Raw genomic sequence first — 22903 nt, 5'->3', positions numbered from 1 at the left:
AAATTAAATCAGTTTTTTTTTTCCACTTAAAACATCACCCATTTATTGTCTCATAGTCTCTGTGGGTGAGGAACCCAGGCACAGTTTAACTGAGTCCTCTGCCCCACAAGACTGCAGGTGTCAGTTGTGGTTGGGGTCTCATCTGAGGACTCAACTGAGGCAGTATCTGCTTCCAAGCTCATGAGGTTGTTGGCAGAATTCAATTTGTCAAGGGCTGTTGAATTGAGGGCCTCAGTTCCCTGTTGGCTAATGGCTACAGGCCACCTTCCTCAAAGCCAGCAAAGAGGAGGGTCTGCTAGCAAGACAGTAGTCACTGTCTTATGTAACCTAGTCATGGAAGGGACATCCCATCACCTTTACTGTATTCTTTTGGTCAGAAGCAATTTGCAGATCTTGCCCACACTCAGGAGAGGGCATTGATTATATAAAGGTGTAACTAGCAGATATGGGAATATATATATGCTACCCGCTTTTTGAAAAAAAAAACTTTTTATTCTGAAATAATTTCACACTTACAGCATAATTGCAAAAACAATACAAACCCCATACAGAGAACTCCAACATATCCCTACCCCCAGATCCACATCCACCGATTTTAATATTTTGCCACCTTTGCTGTCAAATGTATCAGTCTTTTCCTTTATGTTTCTTCTCTTCTGAGATTTTATGCCTAACAATTCTTTCCCACTCCAGGATTGATTAAATATTCACTTTGTTTTCTTGAGCTTGTTCATGGTTTCTTCTTTTACATCTAACTCTTTAATCTACCTGGAATTTATTTTGGTGGCTGGTGAGAAGTGGGACTCTAATTTGATTTTTCATCCAAACATCCAATTTTCCCATTAACATTTATTGAATAATGTATTCCTTCCTAATTGGTTTTTTTTTTCCGCATAGATTGGGTTCTTACATGTTAGGGTTTATTTCATGGTTTTCCATTAAGTTTCATTGATCTGTCAGTCGATTTTTCAGTAATGCCACAAGGACTTAATTACTCATAGTTTTATAGTATGTTTTAAACTATAGTTGGGAAAGTTCCCTTCAATGGTTTTTGTTTAAAAAAAAAATTAGCTATTCTCACTTGTTTAATAATACATCCTCAGAATCAATAGTTATTCCCCCTTAAAATTTCTAATTTTGTTTGTGTTTTCTAACTATTTTCTCGATTAGTCTTATTAGAAGTTGGTATCTTTTGGATTTATAAATTCTGTTTTTCTGTTTTTAAAATTAATTCCTGCCATGTCTTTGTTACAGACTGAATATGCTCTCCTGAGGTTTGTTTTGTTCTTCTAATGTATTCAATATATAGTTAATTTCTTTCAGTCTTCATTTTTTTTCAGTAATGAAAAACTTTAAGGATATTTTCATCTGAGTACAACTTTGATATATATAGGGTCATTATTGTTGTAATTGTCTAAATAGTCTTCAGTGGTAGCTTTGATTTCTCTTTTGACCAAGTTGTAACTGGGGCGATTGCTTTAAAAATTCCAAATATTGGGCTTTTAAAATAAATATCTCTTTTTCCTCTTAACTGAAGCTTTATGATCATGTGGACAGAGAATATATATAGCCTGAACAATTTTTCTGATGTTTTGAAATGTGCGGACAAGAAGATGATCAATTTTTGTAAATGTTCCATAGATGCTTAAAAAGGAGACATATTATTTGTTTATAGGCTACAGAGTTCAATATTCATCAATTAACTAAAACATAATAATTCAGATTCTCAGTCTCCTTATATGTTTGCACAAAAGCTCACAGTCTTTCTTTGTATAATAGTTTTATCACTATAAAATGGTTCCTTTGGACCATTAAATGCTTTCTGCTATGAATTCAAGGTAGTTTTTAAAATGAAGATTTCTACTTAATTGCCCTTTGATTTGCATTTAACTAATAAATCTTTGCTATTCCTTTATTTTCCTTGGTCCTTCCATTTTAGATACCTCTTTTGTAAACAGTATAAAATCAAATTTTGCTTTCAGATCTCATCTAAGTGAGAGACAGTGTCCATTATTAGGAGGGGTAAACTCAATTAGATTGATTGTCATACATTTTAAGTTGGGTTTTCTCTCAAGTTTTTTCATGCTTTCTGTTTAGAGTCTTCCTTCCTGCTTCCTTTATTTGTCTATCTTAGCTCTGTGGGCTGTGATGTTGTTTGTGTGTCCCATCCAGGGATGTGGAAGGTGCACCTTCTCAGGGTGGGGGAAAGTGAGGCTCTCCCAAATCTCAGCAGTGCAGCTCCCTGGCTCTGTGACCCCGGGAACATCACTTAACCTCTCTGTGCCTCCATTTCCCATAAGCAGACTGGAGATGGTAACTAAGTGAAATCATGCGTGGCAAGTTTTTAGCTCTCATCTGGCCTTTAGTGAACCCTCAGCAGATGCTGGCTGCTGCTGTTGTTGTCATGATTGCATACTTAAAAAATTCTACCTGTGGTTACCTTTAGGTTTAAAAAATGATTTAAACTCTATGTCTCTAATTATTATAATCAAATGATAGGGCTTTTTTTTTAAATTCTCCTTTACATAAGATCATGAATTTAGCATGCTTTTACCAATCCCTTCTAGCCTCTTCTCAATTTAGGCTTACAGCCATCTAATTATTATTGAATTATTGTTTTTATTTCATACATCTTCTCTCTCAAGAATAATATTTGATATTGGAATTTGGTTTTGAAACCATGTGTTTGGGAATGAATTGTGTCACCCACAAATGTGTGTTTCAGTCCTAACCCCGGTCTTGTGGGTGTGAATCCACTGGTAAATAGGATCTTTGAAGATATTATTAATAGTTGGATATGCACAAAATGAATGAGGGTGGGCCTTAATCTGATATGGTTGAAGTCCATAAAAGTAAAGGAAATTCGACACACACACACACACACACACAAGCAACAGCAAGGAGCTAGAAGTAAGAAGCCAATAGAATCCAGAAGAAAAAGGAAAGGGCATCGCAAAGGGAAAGCCAAGGAACCCAAGGATTGCTGGCAAGTCAAAACACTACCAACTTCAGGTGGAAGCAAGCCTTCTAGCTTCTGAAACCGTGAGCCAATAAGTTCCTGTTGTTAAGCCACCCTACTGTGTGGTATTTCTTATAGCACCTGGGAAGCTTAAATGTCATCTTGATCTCATCTTTAACTAGTTTCAATGCTGTCTGCCTGTCTTTCACATCATTCCATTATCAACATCTTAATTTTGATTCATTCTTTGGTCAACTGATAAACAAGTTCCCCCCAAAAAACTGTGGATTATTTCACTTCTGAGCCCACAACACTTCAAGAATGACACTGTTGTAATTTGTTTCCTCACACCAACGACATGGTGGATCACAAACTTAAAACTCTGTGGAAGTGTCCTCATGTCTTTTGGAATTTAGGGTTCCTGAGGAAAAGTCTGCTTTGTGTTGCTTATGTGCTTTAGGATTATTTGATCTTATGATCAATAAATTTGCCAGAAAAAAAAATGTGTTAGGTTGTGTCTAGGGTTGGCCTCCCCCCATCTCCTAATTTTAACCTGAACACAGGAAGTCTTTTTGATCTTCCTACTTGGGGCTTCTTCTCTCCAATTCTGGAAAAGGTTTCTTCATGTAAGTCTTTGACTATGCTTTTAACCACATTTATTCTGACTTCTTCCTCTGAAATAACCCTAATTCTTGGATTTAACCTAGATTCTATAGCTCCAAGTCTGTCACCTTCACCCTCTTTACTTCCATCTCTTTGTTCTTCTCTTCTGCATTCTGAGAGAACTTTTAAGGTTGTCCTCCACATTCCACATTCAGTTCTGTCCCCAGTGTGGATTTTCTTTTTGCCAAAACAATTTCAGTTTTCTGGAACTCATGATGGTGTGAACCAGATACATTTTCACTTCATATATGCCCACCCTTTATCACAGAGATCACAGCTTCTGGCAGCCTGTTAGGATCTGCTAATGTTGCCTTTTATGTCTCCTAATTAAACATTCTTCTGCATCTTCATGATTATTTTCTTTTCTGCAGGATTTCTTCAAAGGCCTCATGTAGGATCCCCACCCCCATCTCCTCCCACCCTTACCTCCACCCCCACTTCCCACCTTGAATCATTCTTGAATTGGGAGAGAGCCATCCACACCCGCCTTAGGCTCTGCCCTGCCCACTGGGTGCTGACGGCTAGAGGACAGGGTCCTTGGGTCTAGCAGCCTTCATCCGATGTGGCTCTGCTTGACTGAGGCGGGATACTTTCCTGTCCTCACTGACTAGTCCTCTGATACCCTCAACCAATGGTTTGTAAACTTTTCAAATCATGGACTCCTAAAAGTAAATATTTTTTGAGCATGTACCCCCTGCTATATGTATATATATTTATTTATTAATAGTCTATTTATTGTAAGTTAATATTATAAGAAATTATATTTATTATAAGTTACATACATGTATTACTGCCTACATATATTGCAAATATTAGTAAAGCTCAATTTTTTTTAGATAAAAATAACTATGAACAGAAGCTTTAAGAACATCTTCCTATGCACCCCGTGGATCGGTGCACATGTGCTCCACTTTGGAGGTTGTGCCTTAAACCAGAGGGGCCCACGAGGAACCCCAGCCCTCAGCCACTTTGTTCCCCTCCAGAGGTGGTAGGAGGTTGGGAGAAGGAGATGATAAGGAGGAGGGAATTGTTATTGCTTCCTCCAAGCTCCCTGGCTTCTGGTTGGTGCAGACCTGTATGTCTGAGACAGGGCAGTCGAGGGTGGAAAGCAGCAGCCTCTTTCTATTTTCCTTATGATGGGAGGGGTGGCTCTGTTTTAATGAGAGGAAGAAGGGGCCTATAATTGTTTTTCTCCTGCTCTGGGTGCCAGCTCTCCAAAATCAAATTTCGCCTTAGGAAAATACCAATATGCAGGAAAAGATAAAAATGGATACCACCGCCACCAAAAACCTACAGCAATCTGTTAACAGACAGAGAAGAAGGCCTGTGATCCCAAGGCATCCTGTGTGCAAAACTGGGGGTCTCAGGAGGGAAGAGTCCAAAAGAAATCCATGCAAGAGGCTGAGTGGGTCATTTTCAAAACACAGCTGGGGATAGCAGGACTCAGCTACGGGAAGGCCTGGTGGCTCCTCCCAGGGAGATAAACAAACAAACGCGAGCTGGCAGACATTCTGCAGGATGAGCCAGAAAAGCCGACTTCCCCAACCTGTTGCTACTAGGACCTGGGGCCTCGGGAATGTCTCTCCAGCCTGTAAGGCTCCTGGGTGTTTGACAGTGTTTAATGAGGAGCTTCCTCAGCTGAGCTCTGGGAGGCCTGTGGGAGGCGGGCACACAGCCAGGAGAATCCCGGAGAATGCCGGGTGCCACAGCTCCAGGGCCCTGGAGCCCATGATGTAATGCTGCACTGGGGTCCCATGATAGCAAGTCTGCCATTGTCACTGCCCTCCCAGCCTCCCAATAGCACAGCCGCTCCAGGAAATTACTAATTCCCTCTCCCTGCCTTGGGAGGAGGAAATGTGAAAAACCTTTATTGTCACATAAAAGATAGAAGAAATGTTTTTAAAAACACATCTTGGCGAAGAGGGATTTCCATAGCAACTTCAGAAGCGTGTGTTTCAACTAAGAGATAAGTCCAGCCTGATGAAAACCACTTGGAAGGTGATCAAGTCCTGCTCTGGGCATCAGCAGACAGGGCTCTTCTGGAACCCTGTCACATTGCTGTGTGATTCTGGGAAAGCCACATACCTTCTCTGATGCCTAAGGTGACAGAGTAGTCATCAGACCAGGCTGAGAGAGAGCAGGTCATCTGGTCCACACTACCTTCTCAAGGCTTCTGTCCCCGCAAAGCAGCCCGATTCCAGTTTCTGTCCAGCCTCTGAATAAGTAATTCCTTCCTCAAGGTCTCTGCCAGTTGTAATTATGATTTCACATTTGGGAAGGACAATGATCAGCTAATCTTGATTCTAAAAGAAATTGCTTGGTCTTTGTAAGAGAAGTGCTTTGCCTGATGAGGCAAACATATACTAACTCATAGGTATTTTCACAGGTCCCTTGGTCAGATCCCTGGGAGAGTCTCTGAAATGCAGATTTTTGTGCAGGTTTATTGAAGTGGCTCTCAGATTCAACAGCAGAGGGAGAAACAAGCATTATGCAGTTGCTGCAGAGGCCTCAGTGATCCCTCCAGGAGCCCTGGGAGGGCCCTACCCAGTCACCCTACCTGAAGTAGTAGGGCTGGGCCTTTTTACCCCTAGCATGACAAGTCATTTGATGCAGGATGTCCCTGGGCAGGGGGCTTGACCTTGGGAGAGGCTGCTCCCGTTAGCCTGGGGCAATTCCATGGGAGGGACTCAGCAGCTGCCCCAACCCCAGCTGAGGGAATGCAAGCCTGGCCCCAAAGGGAGCTTCTGGGTGGTGCATCCCAGCATCCTCTACACACACAGAGGTTCAAATTTAACATGCAGTCAGCCCTGGGGATAGTCATCAGAGCAGGCAAAAAGAGCAAGACTGGGATCTAGGGGCCAGTTTCAGTGGCCTTGAGACCCTCTGATCAGGGAAGTCCCCAGAGAAGTCTAGACCACAGTTTCCTTTGAGTGCATGACTTGGCCTGGTTTGGTGAGGCCAACGAAGTTCAGAGTCAGAATCAGGTTCAAATTCTGACTCCACACTTACTAGCTCTGCGACCTCGATACGTTATGTCAGTTTCCTCTAAAATGGAGCTTGTCCTGGCACTTTTATCATATGTCTATTATGAGGGGGAACTCAGATAACGTATCTTAAGCATTTCACATAGAACATAGGGAAAGCTCCCCCAAAACACAGGAGCAATGACAACATCCACCACGCTTAATATACCACACGTTATATCTAAGCAGAAGCCTTTAGGACAAATGTCTTTTTCACAAGAGATGGGGAAACTTTAGGAAATGTTCCTATTTGCTCCCTGCTTCTCCGTGCCTCCCCTCTGGTCTTCAGCTGAGTCTTATGAGTTATGCCTGCAGAGAGAGGGGCCTGTGGTCTGCCAGGGTCCAGGTAACACAGGGTTGGCATGGAGACCAAGAAGGGCCATTCCAAACCCAAAACTCTGCAGACTCTGCAAACGATGTTCCAGTGGAAAAAATAAGAGTCACCCACACTTGTGACAGGTTCATAAACAAGGAAAGCCACTTTCAGGTACTTTGTTCTGTGTTCAGCCATTTGCACATCTGCAAAATGGGGTGATTATACACGCCAAGCAAGGTTGATTTCAGGGTTATGTGATGTAGAAGTCTTCAAACACCTTTTAAAGGGCTGTGCAAATTAGTTATTATTGTTGTTAGAAAACTTGGCTTTGATCAATTAGGATAGAAGACAAGAAGAGTATAGGTCATCTCCCACCTATGGTAAGAGTTGATTTGTTCTAATTATATGAAAGCAGCCACAAAACTCCCAAGAGTTATTAAAAGACTGTCCTAGTTTGCTAATGCTGCAGAATGCAAAACACCAGAGATGGATAGGCTTTTATAAAATGGGGGTTTATTTCACTACACAATTACAGTCTTAAGGCCACAAAGCGTCCAAGGTAACACATCAGCAATCGGGTACCCTCACCGGAGGATGGGCAATGGCCTCCGGAAAACCTCTGTTAGCTAGGAAGGCAGCTGGCATCTGCTCCAAAGCTCCAGCCTCAAAACGGCTTTCTCCCAGGACGTTCCTCTCTAGCAAGCTTGCTCCTCTTCAAAACATCACTCCCAGCTGCACTCTCTTCCCCCCCCCGCGAGTCAGCTCATTTATATAGCTCCACCAATAAGGGCCCACCCTGAATGGGCGGGGCCACGCCTCCATGGGAACATCTCATCAGAATCATTGCCCACAGCTGGGTGGGGCACATTCCAAGCAAATCCAACCAGCACCAAAACTTCTGCCCCACACAAGACTACAAAGATAATGGCATTTGGGGGACACAATACACTCAAACTGGCACAAAGACTTACACTATTATTATTAACTTTCATTATCCTTGCATTGATGTATACAGTTCACTGACATTACTTTGCTTGACTCTAACAGTAAACTTTGTGAAGTAGATGTTATTCTGCCAGTTTATAGAAAAAATTGAGGCCCAGAGAGGTAAAGTGAACGGCATGATGCTGTTCAGCTAAGAGGACTATGAGGAGTTTGGGTTTGAGACCCAAGCACACGCTTTCCCCATTGCAGAACATGCAGAAAACATCATGCAATGGGGTCCCATTTGGAGCAGATGTTTGCGATGTCAGTTGCAGATGGTGGGGTTCTGAATAGGTGGGTATCGTGTGGTCCAGGGGCCCTGTCTGGGAGAATTATCTCCCATTACTGCTTTGGCTCTCAGAGTCTAACCCTGCTCTCCTTTGGGGCACTTGTCCTGCTGCAGCAAAATGCTCCCTTAGTTTGCCCCAATACCCACTGCCCAAACATCTGCAAGAAATGTCCACAAACAGAGGAACATCTTCAAATGGGTGGGAAATACTATTCAGTGCATCCAGGTGAGATTTTTAAGTCTTCTCCAGACTTCTTTTGCTTGTTTTCTCTCTGCTGGGACACTGGCATGCATGAAAGATGTGGCAGTACAATTTTAAGTCTTGACGATTTAAGGGTGACCACCAGGATCCATGTAAATTATAGAAGGTGCTTGACCAGGCCTCCCAATATCACAAAAATTCTCAAGTGATCATTATTTTAAAAAGAGGAAACTGAGGCCCAGAGAGGTTAAGTGACTTGCCCAAGGTTTCACAGCTACTTAGGCATGGAATCCAGGTTTCTAATCTGGGTGTTCAGCCTCCACATATGACATCAGATCGAAATGAATATCAAGGGCCAGATTGAAAGGGAGAGGAGTCAGAAAGGATGGCTTGAGGGTCATGGTGAAAGGAGCAGCAACAGTCCTATGCTTGAACCTCAATGATGGCAGTTCTGAGAGGCTGGAAGCAGCCAGGAGGCTGGCATTGAGTGCTCCAGCCCTGGGTCTTTATGAGACCACCTCCCCCTTCTCTCCCACCAATGGCTTCTCTAAGTCACTGCCTGCAGAGTAGGTCCTCCTAAAACGTTTCCCAAAGTATGTCCCATCAGTAGCGTGCTTCTCAAACTTTATGGAATATACAAATATGCAGATTCTAATTAGTACTTCTGGGGTGAGGCCTGAGATTCTGCATTCTAACAAGTTCCTGGGTGATTCTATGCTGCTGATCCATGGCCCAAACTCTGAGTGGCGAGGCCTCCATAGGTGTTGTGTGATCAAAAGGATTGATGGACCAAGACTTTTGAGAAAATCTGGACTAAACAAAATAAACCTGTTTCATTACTGCAGGACTTCTCAGAGCCTTAAAAATGCTAGTGAGCATTAACATAACGGAGAGAGAATATGGAAACTGCAAAGTATTCTTTGTGGGTACGTTTTAATAATGTAGCCAGACTGCTTTGATAGGTTGGTTTACAAAAAGGGAACAGAAAAACCAGGACATACTAATTGTGTGTTCTCCCCGGCTTACCTTGGTCCCAATGAGTCCACGGTCCAGCTCCTATTCCGCCCCAGCTCGGCCCTCCCCTCTGCCCTGTATCCTCCATTGGGGGGTTTGGGTATATGCCCGTCTCCTCCATCAGACCACACACACCCGGGCACCCCGGCTCCTCCTCCCTCCCCACCCCCACCCCCACCCCGGGCCGGCGCTGCTCCACGCTCGAAAGGCCCCGGATGCGGAGCCCGGGCCCCGCGGGAATACCTCTCGCAGACGCGCACGGTCCAGGCAGCGATGATCCACAGCGAGATGCTGAACACGAGCAGCACGGTGCCGGGGCAGATGGTCATGAGGGTCTTCATGACGAAGCGGGTGTTGAAGTTGATCTTGTTGAGGGCCCCGATGCTGCGGGACGAGGCGTCGGTGAAGAGCTTGCTGTGCAGCAGCATGACGCGGGCGATCAGGTAGAGGCGCAGGAACATGGGGATGGACAGGATGATGTCCACGTCCGCCTCGGCCCGCGAGGGCGTGTAGGAGAAGGCCAGGCGCGCCGTCCAGAAGAACTTGTACTCGCCGGGAATGGGGTGGATGGCGCACACCAGCATCTCCAGGCTGATGTAGAGGATGCGCTCGTAGGTCATGGCTATCCGCCAGTCGTCCGCACCGTTGTCGATCACGAAGAGCTGGTGGGAGCAGAGAGCCCATTAGTGTGGCCCGGAGGGGAACCCGCTCGGGTATGGAGGGGGCGACCCGATCCAACTCAGGGCCCCCTTTAGAGGTGTCGCGGCTGGGTCTGGGTCCAGCTGTGAAGCCCTGGGTGCCACACTTTCGCTCTCTGGGCCTCAGCAACTCTTTGGTAAATTGCTTCCCAAGGTCCCTTACAGCTCCAAACTGCCAGACTCCTAAACTGGTTGTTTCATGATGAGAAGGGGAGTAGCTCATTTGTGTATAAAAAACAAAACAAAACAAAACAAAAACATGTCTCCTGGGCCCCTGCTGAGCTGAGCTCTGGAAGGAAGTGCAGAGATGGAAGAGTTCTGTTTCCTGTGTGAATGAACTCACTAAGGCTGGCATAGATCCCTGCTCCTCGTTCAGAGAAGGGACCATCAGGTGTCTGGGGCAGTGCTCTGCTTCCCACCTGGCAGTGGGGTGTCAATAGCATGGACTCTAGAGCCAGACTACTGATCCTGACATTCACTAGCTCTGTGATCTTGGGCAAGTTAATGAACCTCTCTGTGCATCAATTTCCACATCTGGGGATGATGATAATATCTATTCAGAGGTTGCTGTGAGTCTTCGATAGATCAGCATGTGCAAAGTACAAAGACTCCTGCCTAGGACATAGTAAACACTACGTTTACTATTATTAATTTTAGCATTATTAACGGATGGGGTCTCAGTCTGTCTGTAAAATGAGAGTTGAGCTCAAAGACATATAAGATTCCTTTCAGCCCTAACATTCCATGAAGCTGAGATTCCTTCCATGAAACTGAGGATGGATGGGCAATGCAGCTCACACAAGCATTTACTGAATGTCTGCTGTGCACCCCACTTGTGCCATGAGCTGGGATCCACATATGGGGAAGACTTTGTTCTCAGGGAAGTCATTCCATGGGGTCCCACCCTTGTTTCATGACTGTGCAGTGGACCTCATGTCCTTCCCTTCCATGGCCTTGTCCTCTGTAACTGTGAAGGGAGAGGCCCTAAGATCCCATCTATCTGGGGCATTCCTGAGGTTCTGATTCTTGGAGGGTCTGAGATATGGGGTATGTGTTGGGTGTGCGGGGTCTCCTGAACAACTCTGCACCTCACTTCTGAGAGGCCATGGAGACGTTTATCATCACACCGTTGTCTTCTGTCCTGGAGTGGCCCACCCTGGCTGTCCTCCCCGACCCACTCTCTCACATATGCACCCTGCCCAGGGCTCCAGCCCCACACACTGCCTGCTCTAAGGGCCACAGAGAGCTGTTCTCTCTGAAGCTTGTTATGCAGGTCTTTAAGGAGGAGGGGAGGGCAGGGTCCCCAGGCCTAAAGACCTGGGAGGAAGAGCTCCAGCATCAGCACACACTGGCCAGGGGAGCCCCATGAGTCCTGGGAAGGCCTGAACTGCAAAACTGGAAAGAAATGAGGCTGGGTTAGAAAGACATTAATCTTGGACAAGGGATGGGGTGGGAGAAGTTTTACTTTATCTGGCAATATACCTTCAGCAGAGGAGAGGCTGGGTCAGCATGGATGCCAGACCAGTAGAAGGCCGAACTAAGCTTTCCTTTCCTCCCACTTTACCTTACCCAGGGAGATAAGGGAATGAGGGGCCCTTCACTCTGTCCATCCCACTGTCTCCTTCATGCCTGGGCCAAAGGGATGTTCGTCTCTGTTTTGAAGTTAGGCACCAAGCACCTTCTCCTCTCCTGCCTTCACTGCCTACCCACAGTTCACCAGTCTCAGAACTGAGGACCCAGGAGAGAAAGCTGTGGTGCCCTTGTCTGGGGGGCCCCTGATGGTAAAATAAGAAGGGGGAGTCAGTGCTTAAGGGGTGCACTTTTCTGTCTCAAGGGATGGAGAAGTTTGGGTATTGGATAGTGGTGATGGTAGCACGAAGTGTGAGCATTAACACCACTGAATTGTATACTTAAAAGTGGTCAAAATGGGAAATTGTATGGTGTATACATGTTACTCCAAGATGAAGAATACACACAGGGATCTGTGTCATGTTGGACCCAGATTCAAGGCAAACCAAGCCAGTCACATGTCATGGACAATAGGCATCTTCCCGTTGCCATGCATTTAGTGACTGCCCATGATATTTCTGTCTGTTGCAAGGGACCGATTCCAAGCAACCTAATGAGAAGGGGTGAAAATGCAGGGGAGGGGCAGCATGATGTGGGCACTTCCCTAACTTTGCTGAACCTGTTTCCCCATCTCCCTGTGGCCTTACAGAGCCACAATGAGGGAAGGATGAGAAAGGGTTTCATAAGCGACAAAACATTGATCATTTATTCATTCATTCCTTCAACAAGCATTGAATCTGGCCGGCAGCTGGGGACTCAGGGATGTGCCGTGGCCCTGGGCACAGCCTCACGATGAGGATCACGGAGGGGAACGAGAGGCCACAATGGGAGTGACTGGCCGAGGGGCCGACTCTGCCCAGGGTTGCTCTGATGAGCAGGTGCCATCGCCAGCAGGAGAGAGTACCCAGCACAGCACCCATGGACCTCCTACCTTCCCCAGGGCTGCTGAGTCTGGGATTTTCCAGACACAGGTTTCCACCATCAATTAGAAAGACCTAATGGCCACTCAAAGGGTCCCTCTGCTCCTAACTGCTGCCGACACGCCAAGCCATGGCAACATGACTGCCTGGCCGGACTCCTCAAATACAAAATTAAAACCATCCGCCCTATAATAAAAAATTGCATCTGGTTGCTATAGTAACTGGGTTCGCTCTGGGCAGAGGACTGAAGCAACCAGAACCCAATTCCTTTGATTCCTTGATGGGGAATGGGATAGAATGTGATCCAAGTTGAAGGAGAGGGCAGTTTTGTGTGGAGAAAAGGGCACACCAGCAGCTCCGCCCAGGGTGGAGTCACCGCTGCTGTTTCAGTTTCCTGGTGCACGGAGGGTGGAGGGGGTGGCGACCTGGGGTAGTAGAGTTTGCAGGTGGCACATCCAGTTATCAGGTCACAACGCTCCCTGAGCCTCTTTCCACATCTCTCTCATGGGAATATTAACTCTGGTCCTGCCTACCTCCTGGGATTAGTGTTAAGATCCAACAATACAGATAGTAAGTGGGAATGTGCTTTACTAACTACTCTAAAGTGAGGGATTATTAAACCAGCTGGCCTGGGGGATGTGGGGAGTGGAGAGAGGTGCTTCCTGGTTGCAGTTTGAAAGCCTCTGCTAGGAGGGGCCCCAGGGCAGGGTTCCTGGTTCTGCAGGGTGGGGCGATAATGTCCCAGCAGATCCCCTTGCTGTCCTGCAGGTGGATGCCCTTAGGCTCCGCCTTCTTCCTTCTAGCCCTGGAGTCACAGCTCACTCCCTTCAGGTAAAAAGCAGATGAGGATAAACCAGGCTGCCATTTTGTTACTCAGCATCCTGTTCATTCCTTACAAAGCACAAATTCAGTGATGGATGTGTTTGTCCATCTCAAACCTAGACCAGTGTTTTTGACCTGGCTGCATATTAGAAGTATCTGGGAACATTTTAGAAACATCTATGCCCAGCCCCCCTCCCAGACCAATAAAATTAGAATTTCTGGTAGTGGGGCTGTGGCAATGGTTTTTTGTTCTTTGTTTTTTTTTTCAAGCCCCCGGATGATTCTAAAGTGTAAGGAGGATTAGGACCCACTGTTCACAGCTGGAGCTCCAAAGGGGCAGGGGCCGCATCTCCTTTGTTCCCCAGCATCCAGCCCAGATCTTAGCAGATAGTGTTCAATAAATGCTTATTTAACGAATCAATAGCTACCACTTACTGTGCAACCCTGGAGGAATGGACTCCCCTCTGTTGGCCTCGGTTTCCTTCTCTGAAGAATGGACTGGATTAGCTGACCAGAGAGGAGGTGTCTTCCTCTCTGAAGAGCTATAAATCTGTGGTCCATCACAGACCCTCTTGCTCAGTACATCCCAGCTCTCCTGTGTTCTTGGGGCTTGTGAGCTCTCTGAGGACAGGGCCCATGTCCTCACCTCCCTCCCAAGCCTGAGACTGTGCCTGGCACACAGTGGACAGCAGTAGATTTTTTTTTGAATAAAGGGTGAGTAAGTGGATGACTGTGTCATATGACGAAAAGGATGGATTGCCGGTGGCCCTTGTTATCCACCCAGAATGGAAATTCCTGTAGAAAATTCATTTCTAAGCCCCTGTCTGATACAGTACCTGACAATTTACCTTATGCCATTGAGCCATAGGAAGGGACAGCCTCCTATTCCCAAATGGTGGTCCAATCTGGAATAAACTGTCCCAGGTAATCTCCAAGCCTTAGAAAGTTCTGGAGCTAATCTGGAACCAGGATCTTGAGTAGAACTGGACCAGAGGAGTGATTCCAACCAATAAAGGGCTGTCCTCCCCTATGGCTTGGTCTCAGTTACGCAGCCCTGGTACTAAAGCAGCTTAACTGTTGACCTCAGATGGGTTTTTGAAAAGTACTGAAGTGCCGTGGACAGAATCTGGCAGGAGACAGGGAGCACAAGGGAGCCATGGAGGGGTCTGCTCTGGGCTGTCACAGAAGGAGACACCTCAGAGGCCTGGGGCCCATGAGTCTTCTCCTAACCTGGCCTGGGTTTACCCCTTCCATGTTGGCTTCTCTGAGTGGGAAAGGAAAGTCAGATTCTCCAAGTTGCTGAGTCTTTCTGCCTCCTAGGCCTAAAACAGTGCTTTCATTCATTTAGGGTATGGCCAGCCTGAAGATACAATGCTTCAAAGCCAGGGCCCACGGTCTCCTGAAAGTCTCGCTCTTTCCTCAGATTCCTGTACAGAGCTGGTTCCCGACTTAATTTTTCTGACATTTGGCTGGTGGTCTAACCGCCTGTAGGATTTTCAGCCTGTTAGTATAATCCTGAGAGCCTTCAGAGGGAGATTTCATGCAACAGATTCTGAACTTGCCTTCAAGGAGCTTATAATTAGAGAGAAAGGAGAACCAGCTCAATTCAATTCAACTCAACCCAACCCAATTCCATTCCATTCAATAAAACATTTAGTAAGAACCAATGAGGTTAGGATACTGTGGAAATAAAAATAGGAATCGCACACATGCCCCATGCCCCATGCCTCAACTCCTAGTCTCAAATAGCTCTAGCTTAAGAGAGGCATGAAGTCTAAGTGAGGGCCCACCTTAAAGGCTTCTTGAAAGCTAAGTATAGAATTGCCCCATTCTCAGGCAATCACGCTACTAGGTATATACTTAGAAGAACAGAAGGCAAGGATGCAAAGAGACATTTGCACACTGATTTTCATAGCGGCATTATTCATAATTGCCAAAAGATGGAAACAACCCAAGTGTCTGTCAACAGATGAGTGGATAAACAAAATGGGTACATTTATACGATGGAATATTACTCAGCAATAAGAAGGAATGAAGTCCAGAAGCACACAACAACAAGAATGAACCTTGAGGACATTAGGTTAAGTGAAATAAGACAGACACAAAAGGACAAATATTGTATGATCTAACTAATATGAACTAATTATAATATGTAAATTCATAGACATAAAATCTAGACTATAGGTTACCAGGAGATAAAATGAGGTTAGAGAATGGGGAGCAGTTGCTTCATAGGTACAGAATGTTTAACTAGGTTGAATTCAAGTGTTTAGAAATGGATAGAGGTAATGGTAGCAAATTATTGGCTGTATAATTAACAGTGCTGAATTGTGTGTGAATGTGGTTGATAGGGGAAGTTTAGAATCATGTATATCACTAAAAGAAAAGTCAGAAGTTAAAACAAGGAAATGTATAATACAGTAAATCTTGTGGTGGAAGATGACTGTGATTAACAGTAAAATATAAAAAATTTCTTCCATGTACGAGAATAAATGAAAAATAACCTATTGCAAACTATGGACTATAGTTAACAGTAATATCTTAATATTCTTTCATCAACAGTAACAAGCATACCACATCAGTACTAGGGATCAATGATAGTGGGGGGTGAGGGATATGGGATGTTTTGGGTTTTCTCTCTCTTTTTTTTTTTTTTTTTTAGTAATGAAAATGTTGTGATTGATTGTTGTAATGAATGCCCAACTATGTGATGATACTGTGAGCCACTGATTATATAGCTTGGATGTTTGTAGGGTGTGTGAATATATATCAACAAAATTGCATTTTAAAAAAAAAGTTCTTGGGCAAGATGGGTATGCCAGTTTGAATGTATTATGTCCCCCAAACACCATTATCTTTGATGTAACCTTGCAGGGCAGACATATTAGTGGGGATTAAGTTGGAACGTTTAGATTAGGTTGTTTGCATGGAAGTGCGCCCCACCCAACTGTAGATGATAACTCTGATGAGATATTTCCATGGAGGTGTCGCCCCACCCATTCAGGGTACGCCTTGATCAGTGGTGCCATATAAATGAGCTGACAAACAGAAGGAACTCAATGCAGCTGTGAGTGACATTTTGAATAGGAGCTACAGCCAAGAGGGACACTTTGAAGAAAGCACAGGAGCTGCAGATGAGAGACCTTTTGAAGACGGCCATTGAAAGCAGACTCTTGCTCCGGAGGAGCTAAGAGAGGACAAATACCCCAAGTGCAACCAAGGGTGACATTTTTGAGGAACTGCAGCCTAGAGAGGAACATCCTGGGAGAAAGCCATTTTGAAACCAGAACTTTGGAGCAGATGCCAGCCACATGCTTTCCCAGCTAACAGAGGTTTTCTGGACACCATTGGCCATCCTCCAGTGAAGGTACCCAATAGCTAATGTGTTACCTTGGACACTTTATGGCCTTAAGACTGTAACTGTGTAACCAAATAAACCCCCTTTTATAAAAGCCAATCCATTCCTGGTGTTTTGCATTCCGGCAGCATTAGCAAACTAGAACAATAGGGTTTCAACATTGCCTAGAGGGCTTATATCAGACAAACATGGTGTGGTAGCTTGCAAAAATGGTCACACATTTTAACCATCCAGGTTTGTTCCTGCTCTGCACTGACTGCAGTGACTTTGCCTCTCCTCCCATCAAGAGGTCCGTACATTCAGTTTTCAACCCCTTAAATCTGACCTTGGCCATGTACCTTGCTTTGACTAATGAGACATAAGAAAATGTGATAAGCCAAGGCTTGAAAAACATTGGTGCAGTGGGGCTTGCTGTAGACATATTGCCCATTTATCCCTGTGACCCCAGCCTACAGCCACCATCAACCGCCAGGCACACAGTAAGGCCATCCTAGACCAACTAGTCCCTGGCTGACCACAGATGCATGACAGAAGCTCACCCCAGGTGAGACCAGCAGAAGAACTGCCAAGATGAGCCCAGCCCAGACTGCTGACTTATGGAATTGTGAGTTAATAAACAATCCTTGTTTCAAACCATTATGTTTTGGAGTGCTTTGTTATGTAGCAAAATGAATACATAACAGAACTAACTCATACATGTACTTAACATGTGTATTAGAAGAGATGGGAAATTTGCTTACCATGCTCAATGTTTCCCTTTTAACTTCTCATACCACAGATCCTGGAAGGAAACTCCTCCCCTCCCCTACCCTTCACCCTTGCACAATTGATCAGGCCAGGCTGACCAGTCTTTCTCCAGAAACCGTGTTACTGGGGAGGAGATGGGGAGGGGATCACTGGATGGAGAGGGGATCACGGTCAAAGGTCATCTTAGCTCCCCCCCCCCACTTCCCTCTCCTCCCCTGTGGATACGTTATTTTAGATGTTAATGTAAAATGTAAAGCATTTGACCAGTTAATTTGCTGGCTGTTTATTTCTGCATGCAAAGTCTTTTCTCGCATGTGAAGAAGTCAACTGGTAGACCAAATTAAGGAATACAGGCAAAACAGAATTTATGGGGTCATAGGGGGAGAAAAACTGTAGAGTCTGCCAACAGTGAAGCTTGCTCTCATGTTTTTGGGGTAAATTGATTAGCCAGCATCAGGCAAAGAGGTCAGTGTAGACATTCCGTCCTTGAATGGCCAATTAGGGAAATCAAAGAAAGCAATTTCAGTTATTTATGGATTCTCAGGAAACTCTTGATTTTCTGGCACATGCGCGTGTGATAGACTCTGTAAAGTCTGCCAGGGACCTTCCATCACCACCCGCACCTCAGTCAAACCAAGTCTGTTTCTTTCCCTCATCACAGTCTAGCAGTGCAAGTGGGTCCTTCATCAGCTCACCTCGGGGGTCACCGCAAGTGGGTCCACCAGTCTGCACCAGGCGGGAGCGGCACCGCCTGGGACAGGTCGTTTTGAATGGGCGGAGCCTCCAGCGTCAACATGACCGAGCGCTGTGCCCCTGCGGGAAACCCGGAGCTGCTCCCACTGCACTTCCCCTGGAGGCACGCGGCAAACCTTGCCTTGCCTTTTGTTGTTGTTGTTGTTAAAACTTTATTTGTCCAAAAATTAAAAAAAAATTTTTCAAGCAAAGCAAAACAAAACAAAGGAATAAGAAAAACAAATATCCTAAAATAACTACCAATATGCTCCTATCATACCCCAAGAAAATTAACGAACCACAGTCATTCCTGAGCTTTTCCATAACATTAAGATCACCCTCAGAGTCTTACCTGTTCTGATTAGATTATCATTCCCCCTTCACTAGTTGCTGTCTATCTCTAGGTTCCCTACATTCTACAATACAAGACACTTGTTTTTTTTGTTTGTTTTTTCTTTTTCAGGGTAAATAAGTTTGGATTGATTCACTGGATTCACTAGTTTTCCTCATTCTATTTCAAAAGACTTGAGGCCTTTCAGGTTCTTTATTTAAGCAAAATCATTCATTAAAATGTTCTCAGCTGTCGCGGAAGATCCTGCTTAGACATTTACCTACAGACTTCAAAAACTTTCATTCTTGCACAACTATGATTTTTCTTTTTTAATTAAAGGAGAGAAATGGAAAAAACCTTTTGTGTTTTCTACCATTCCCTTTCTGTGGGAGAAAAACTCCGGGGAAAATTTCCATCATTTAAAGAAATCTATACAGAAAAAAAAAAGCAAAAGGAACAAAATGGAAGATTTTCTTAAAATCTAGTGATAATATAATAATATAATAATACTTATATATACAAATGTGTGTATGCATGTGTTTATGTGTGTGTACATATATGTGTGTGTATGTAATTCTCAAACTCCCTAGAGCATATATTCTGCATGTATATCACTACTATGGGCGTTTCCATGGAAACAACATCAAAAGTCCTGTAACTTCTAATTAGGTTTTCTGAGGACAAGAGCTGATTGCCAGTGATGACATGAACTCCTAGGTTTACAGAAATGGTTAATATAAAATTTCCAGTCATCAAATGCTCCATGGAACTAGGTGAAGAAAGAAAGTGGTGGGGGGAGTAGAAACAAGGTACCTTCTAAAAGAGGCCAGGCAAGTAAGTGGTCTGTCGGAAAAGTCCATGATGCTATCATCAACAACAGACTCCTAGAGGGTTGGGATCCATGCTAGCCAGTTCTGTGTGTTTCTAAAAAGAAACCCCCACTGTCTGAAACATTTCCGATTTACTGAGCCGGTCAGCACTGGACAATGTGTGAGTCCCACGGCCGCCCTCTGGCCTGGCTCAGCCAGGCTTCTCATGAGGGCATCTGGCAGTGTTCACCTACGTCTTCTGCAGTGTGACTGAGAACACATGGGAGCTTCTGAGCCTGAAATTTGCTTGGAACTACCAGAGACCAGTGGTGACTATAAATCCTTTCCCCCGTCTCCAGTTCTTAGAGAACTAAAGCCAAATTACGGCATTTAAGGAAGCAGGTATTTTTCAATCACATAGCAAGAATTTCTTGAGCCCTGATCATGGCACCACTGGTCATAGAACATTCTGTCACTGACCATCTGAGTGTGGGCAAGTCCCTCTCTCTCTCTGGGCCTCAGAGTTCTCATCTGTAACATGCAAGGTTGGATCCAATCTGTGGTTTTCCATTTTTCCCTAGCTGTGGAACCATTTCTTCCAGGGAGATTTCTCATATAAGCCCAATATGGGAAAAACACTCAAAGCAGTTCTAGCTGAAAGGTTAGAGAAGGGCATTCAAAGGCCACCTCACTCACCTCTTCCAGGCCAGCTCTCTGTGGTGGCCCCAATGCCCCACTACAAAACCCTTTGGTTGGAAAATTATCAGATGGACCAGCTAGCCTCTAGTTGTAATGAGAGATAAAGTGTGGTGCTAGAAATAAAGGTGCTTTGGGTCCAGTTCAAGAGATGCTGGCTGCACAGCTGCAGGGCTTCGTTCTGATCAGGTTGGTCATTCACTCATTCACTCATTCATTTAGTATTGCTTGAATTCCTGTTATATGACAGGCACTGTGCTAAGCTCTAGGGCTAAATCAAGAACAAGTAGACAAGGCCCCTGTCCTTGTGGAGTTTACATCCTAGTGGAGGAAAACAGATAACAAACAAGTAGACCAGCTAATTTCAGCAAGTGATGCCTGCTGAGAAGATACGAAGACAGGGCAAGTGAAAAGAGAGAAGTCTGGATGGGGGCAGCACTGTGGGACCAGACAGCCAGGCAAGGGCTCCCTGAGGAGATGGCATTTGAAGGAAAGGTGAACCTTGCAAAGATGTGTGTTATGGGCAGTGGGAACTGCAAGTGCAACGGCTCAGAGGCAGGAGGGAGCTTGGAGAACTTGAGAAAGGAGAGAAAGAAGGTCAATGTGGGAAACAAGACAAGGGTGGTTCCAAATGAGGCTGAGAATGTAGCAGGGACTTTGGAGGATATGGAAGTTGCTGATCAAGGGGTAAGGAGACCACAAGCCCAGCCCTCTCCAGGTCACAACCTTCTGTAAACAGACTGCCCACAGGTTAAATATGTGTTATTATGGTCTTCCAGCAGTTATCAGGAGGAACAAAAATTACCAAAAAGCCCAGTGATTTCACTAGGCGATTTTGCACATACCGTCTCATTGCAACCACACAACCTTCCTGTAAGCAGCTAACACTATGCCCATTTTGCAGATAAAGAGACTAAAATCCATTGATTCCAGGCTACACGGCTTGGCTACCCTTCCTCCCAGCCTGCCAAGCAGAACCCTCTATGTTGGGGAGTAGCCAGTTTTGACTCTACTTTGTTTTATACTAAAGAAAACTCAAGCCCACTCTTTAAATGTTCATTTCTCAAAGGAATCTTCACTGAACACAGAATCAATATACAATTAAAATAGGCCGGGGTTCCATTCCTAGTGAAGGCACCATCCTGGGAAAACCCACGTTGCGATTAGTGTTCCAGATTGGTTTCAGTTGGTGGAACTGAGACAATTGCTTTCATTTCCACAGGCAGAATACCTATTTATCATCTTTCCCTTCCTCCTCAACCCTCCACTGAGTTGATCTAGTGGTGCTGTCTCCGTAGGGGAAAAAAACCATCTTTATTTAAGTGCCTATCTAAATTCCTAAACATGTTTGCTAAGGAAGAAGATTCCTTCTGGACAAAGCTGGGATGGGGTGAGAGGAGACCAAGAGAGGGCTTAATTTACCTGCTCTAGAAATGAACAAGAACGTTGGGGGTTGGGGTCGGCAGGCCTGCAGCACCGGGAGGTGAGAGGAGCTGGCGGGGGAGCACCCTGGCCCAGTCCCGCCCGGGAGGGAGGATGGAGCCCAGGTGGAAGCAGCTGCCTCTGATCACCCCCTTTGAGGCCCGCAAATTCAGAAGACTTCAAAGAACAAGATAAAGGCAAAATTCAATGCTGTGTTGTTTGTTGTGCACCAGCAACCTCACCTCTTCCCGTTGCTCCAGACCCACAGAAAAGTTTGCTAACCCCATGGCCTTGAGAATGGGGAGTGGAGGGAACAGGAGGTGACCCGGAGCCTAAGGGGATCACTATGGGCAGGATGAGCCACGGAGCCGAGGTGGAGAATTCAGCAGAAGCAGGAGCTGGACATCAGGGGAGCTGCGGAGAGCAGCACGGAAACTCCCGAGAACCCCCAGAGACCTTTAGAGAGACACTGGATCCCCTCCTGGTATGTGGTGGGGGTTCACATCCAATTCTATTTGAAGCAGCAGGGGAAGTGGCCCCAGGCAACTCTTGGGTTACAGCAGCCACACCCTCTGAGCCACGACCTGGTCTCACAACACGCCCCGCCCCACCCAGAAGCCAGGGCTAACATTCCAAAATGCAAACTTCCCTTCTTAAAACTTTTCCCAGGCTCCTGGGGTGTTCACGATAAAATCCAACTGCCTCGTTGTACATGACAGAAAGGGCCCTTACCCCCGGCCCCAGCTGGCTCTTCCTCCTCATCACCTGCCATCTCTTTCCAGCCAGGCCAAGTTACTTGTAATCCCTGAACTTCTGTCCTTCGGAGCTCCTTGCGAGCTGTTCCCTCCTCTCGATCTCTTCACCAGGGAGCTCCTTCCCATTCTTTAAGCTCCAGGTCAAGGCTACCTCCTCTCTGCAGGTCTTGGCTGGCCTTTCCTGCTGCCAGCCAGGGTTAGGTGCCCTCTCTGGGCTTCCCCAGCCCCCAGGCCCCCCACTGTCCCCAAATGGTAATTGTTGGTTTACTTCTTGGTCCCCCCACCCACCACCCACCCCGTTACTTGAAGCTCTTGTCTTTTAAATCTGTGACCCAGCTCCAGGCAGAGTCCTGGCAAAACAACCCCTTGGCCCATGTTTGTTTGAATGGACAAATAGTTCTTTTTTTAGGGGGTGGGGAGTGGGTGGGATTGGGGCCAGGTAATTTATTTGGGAAATGATCTCAGGAACCACAAGGGATGAAATGAGAAAAGCCCCTGCTGTGGGCAGGGACAAATGCGGACTTCACCTCAGAATTGACCCACCAGGTCAAGGAGCCTAGGGTCTGGAAGGACTTATAATTCCTAGTTTCAGAC

General features: G+C 45.6%; 1 protein-coding gene across 1 annotated transcript in view; it reads right to left on the bottom strand.

The window, feature by feature from the left end:
- KCNN3 (potassium calcium-activated channel subfamily N member 3) overlaps positions 1–22903 on the bottom strand; it is a 177982-nt gene that overhangs the window by 69092 nt on the left and 85987 nt on the right. The window contains 1 exon segment of the mRNA XM_037825857.1: positions 9694–10112. Coding sequence (XP_037681785.1) covers positions 9694–10112 — 419 coding nt within the window.

This window comes from Choloepus didactylus, chromosome 2 (assembly GCF_015220235.1).
Source record: "Choloepus didactylus isolate mChoDid1 chromosome 2, mChoDid1.pri, whole genome shotgun sequence".
NCBI classification, from domain to species: Eukaryota; Metazoa; Chordata; class Mammalia; order Pilosa; family Megalonychidae; genus Choloepus; species Choloepus didactylus.
Note: the sequence above shows the minus strand (reverse complement) of the source record. Positions and strands in the feature narration are given on the sequence as shown.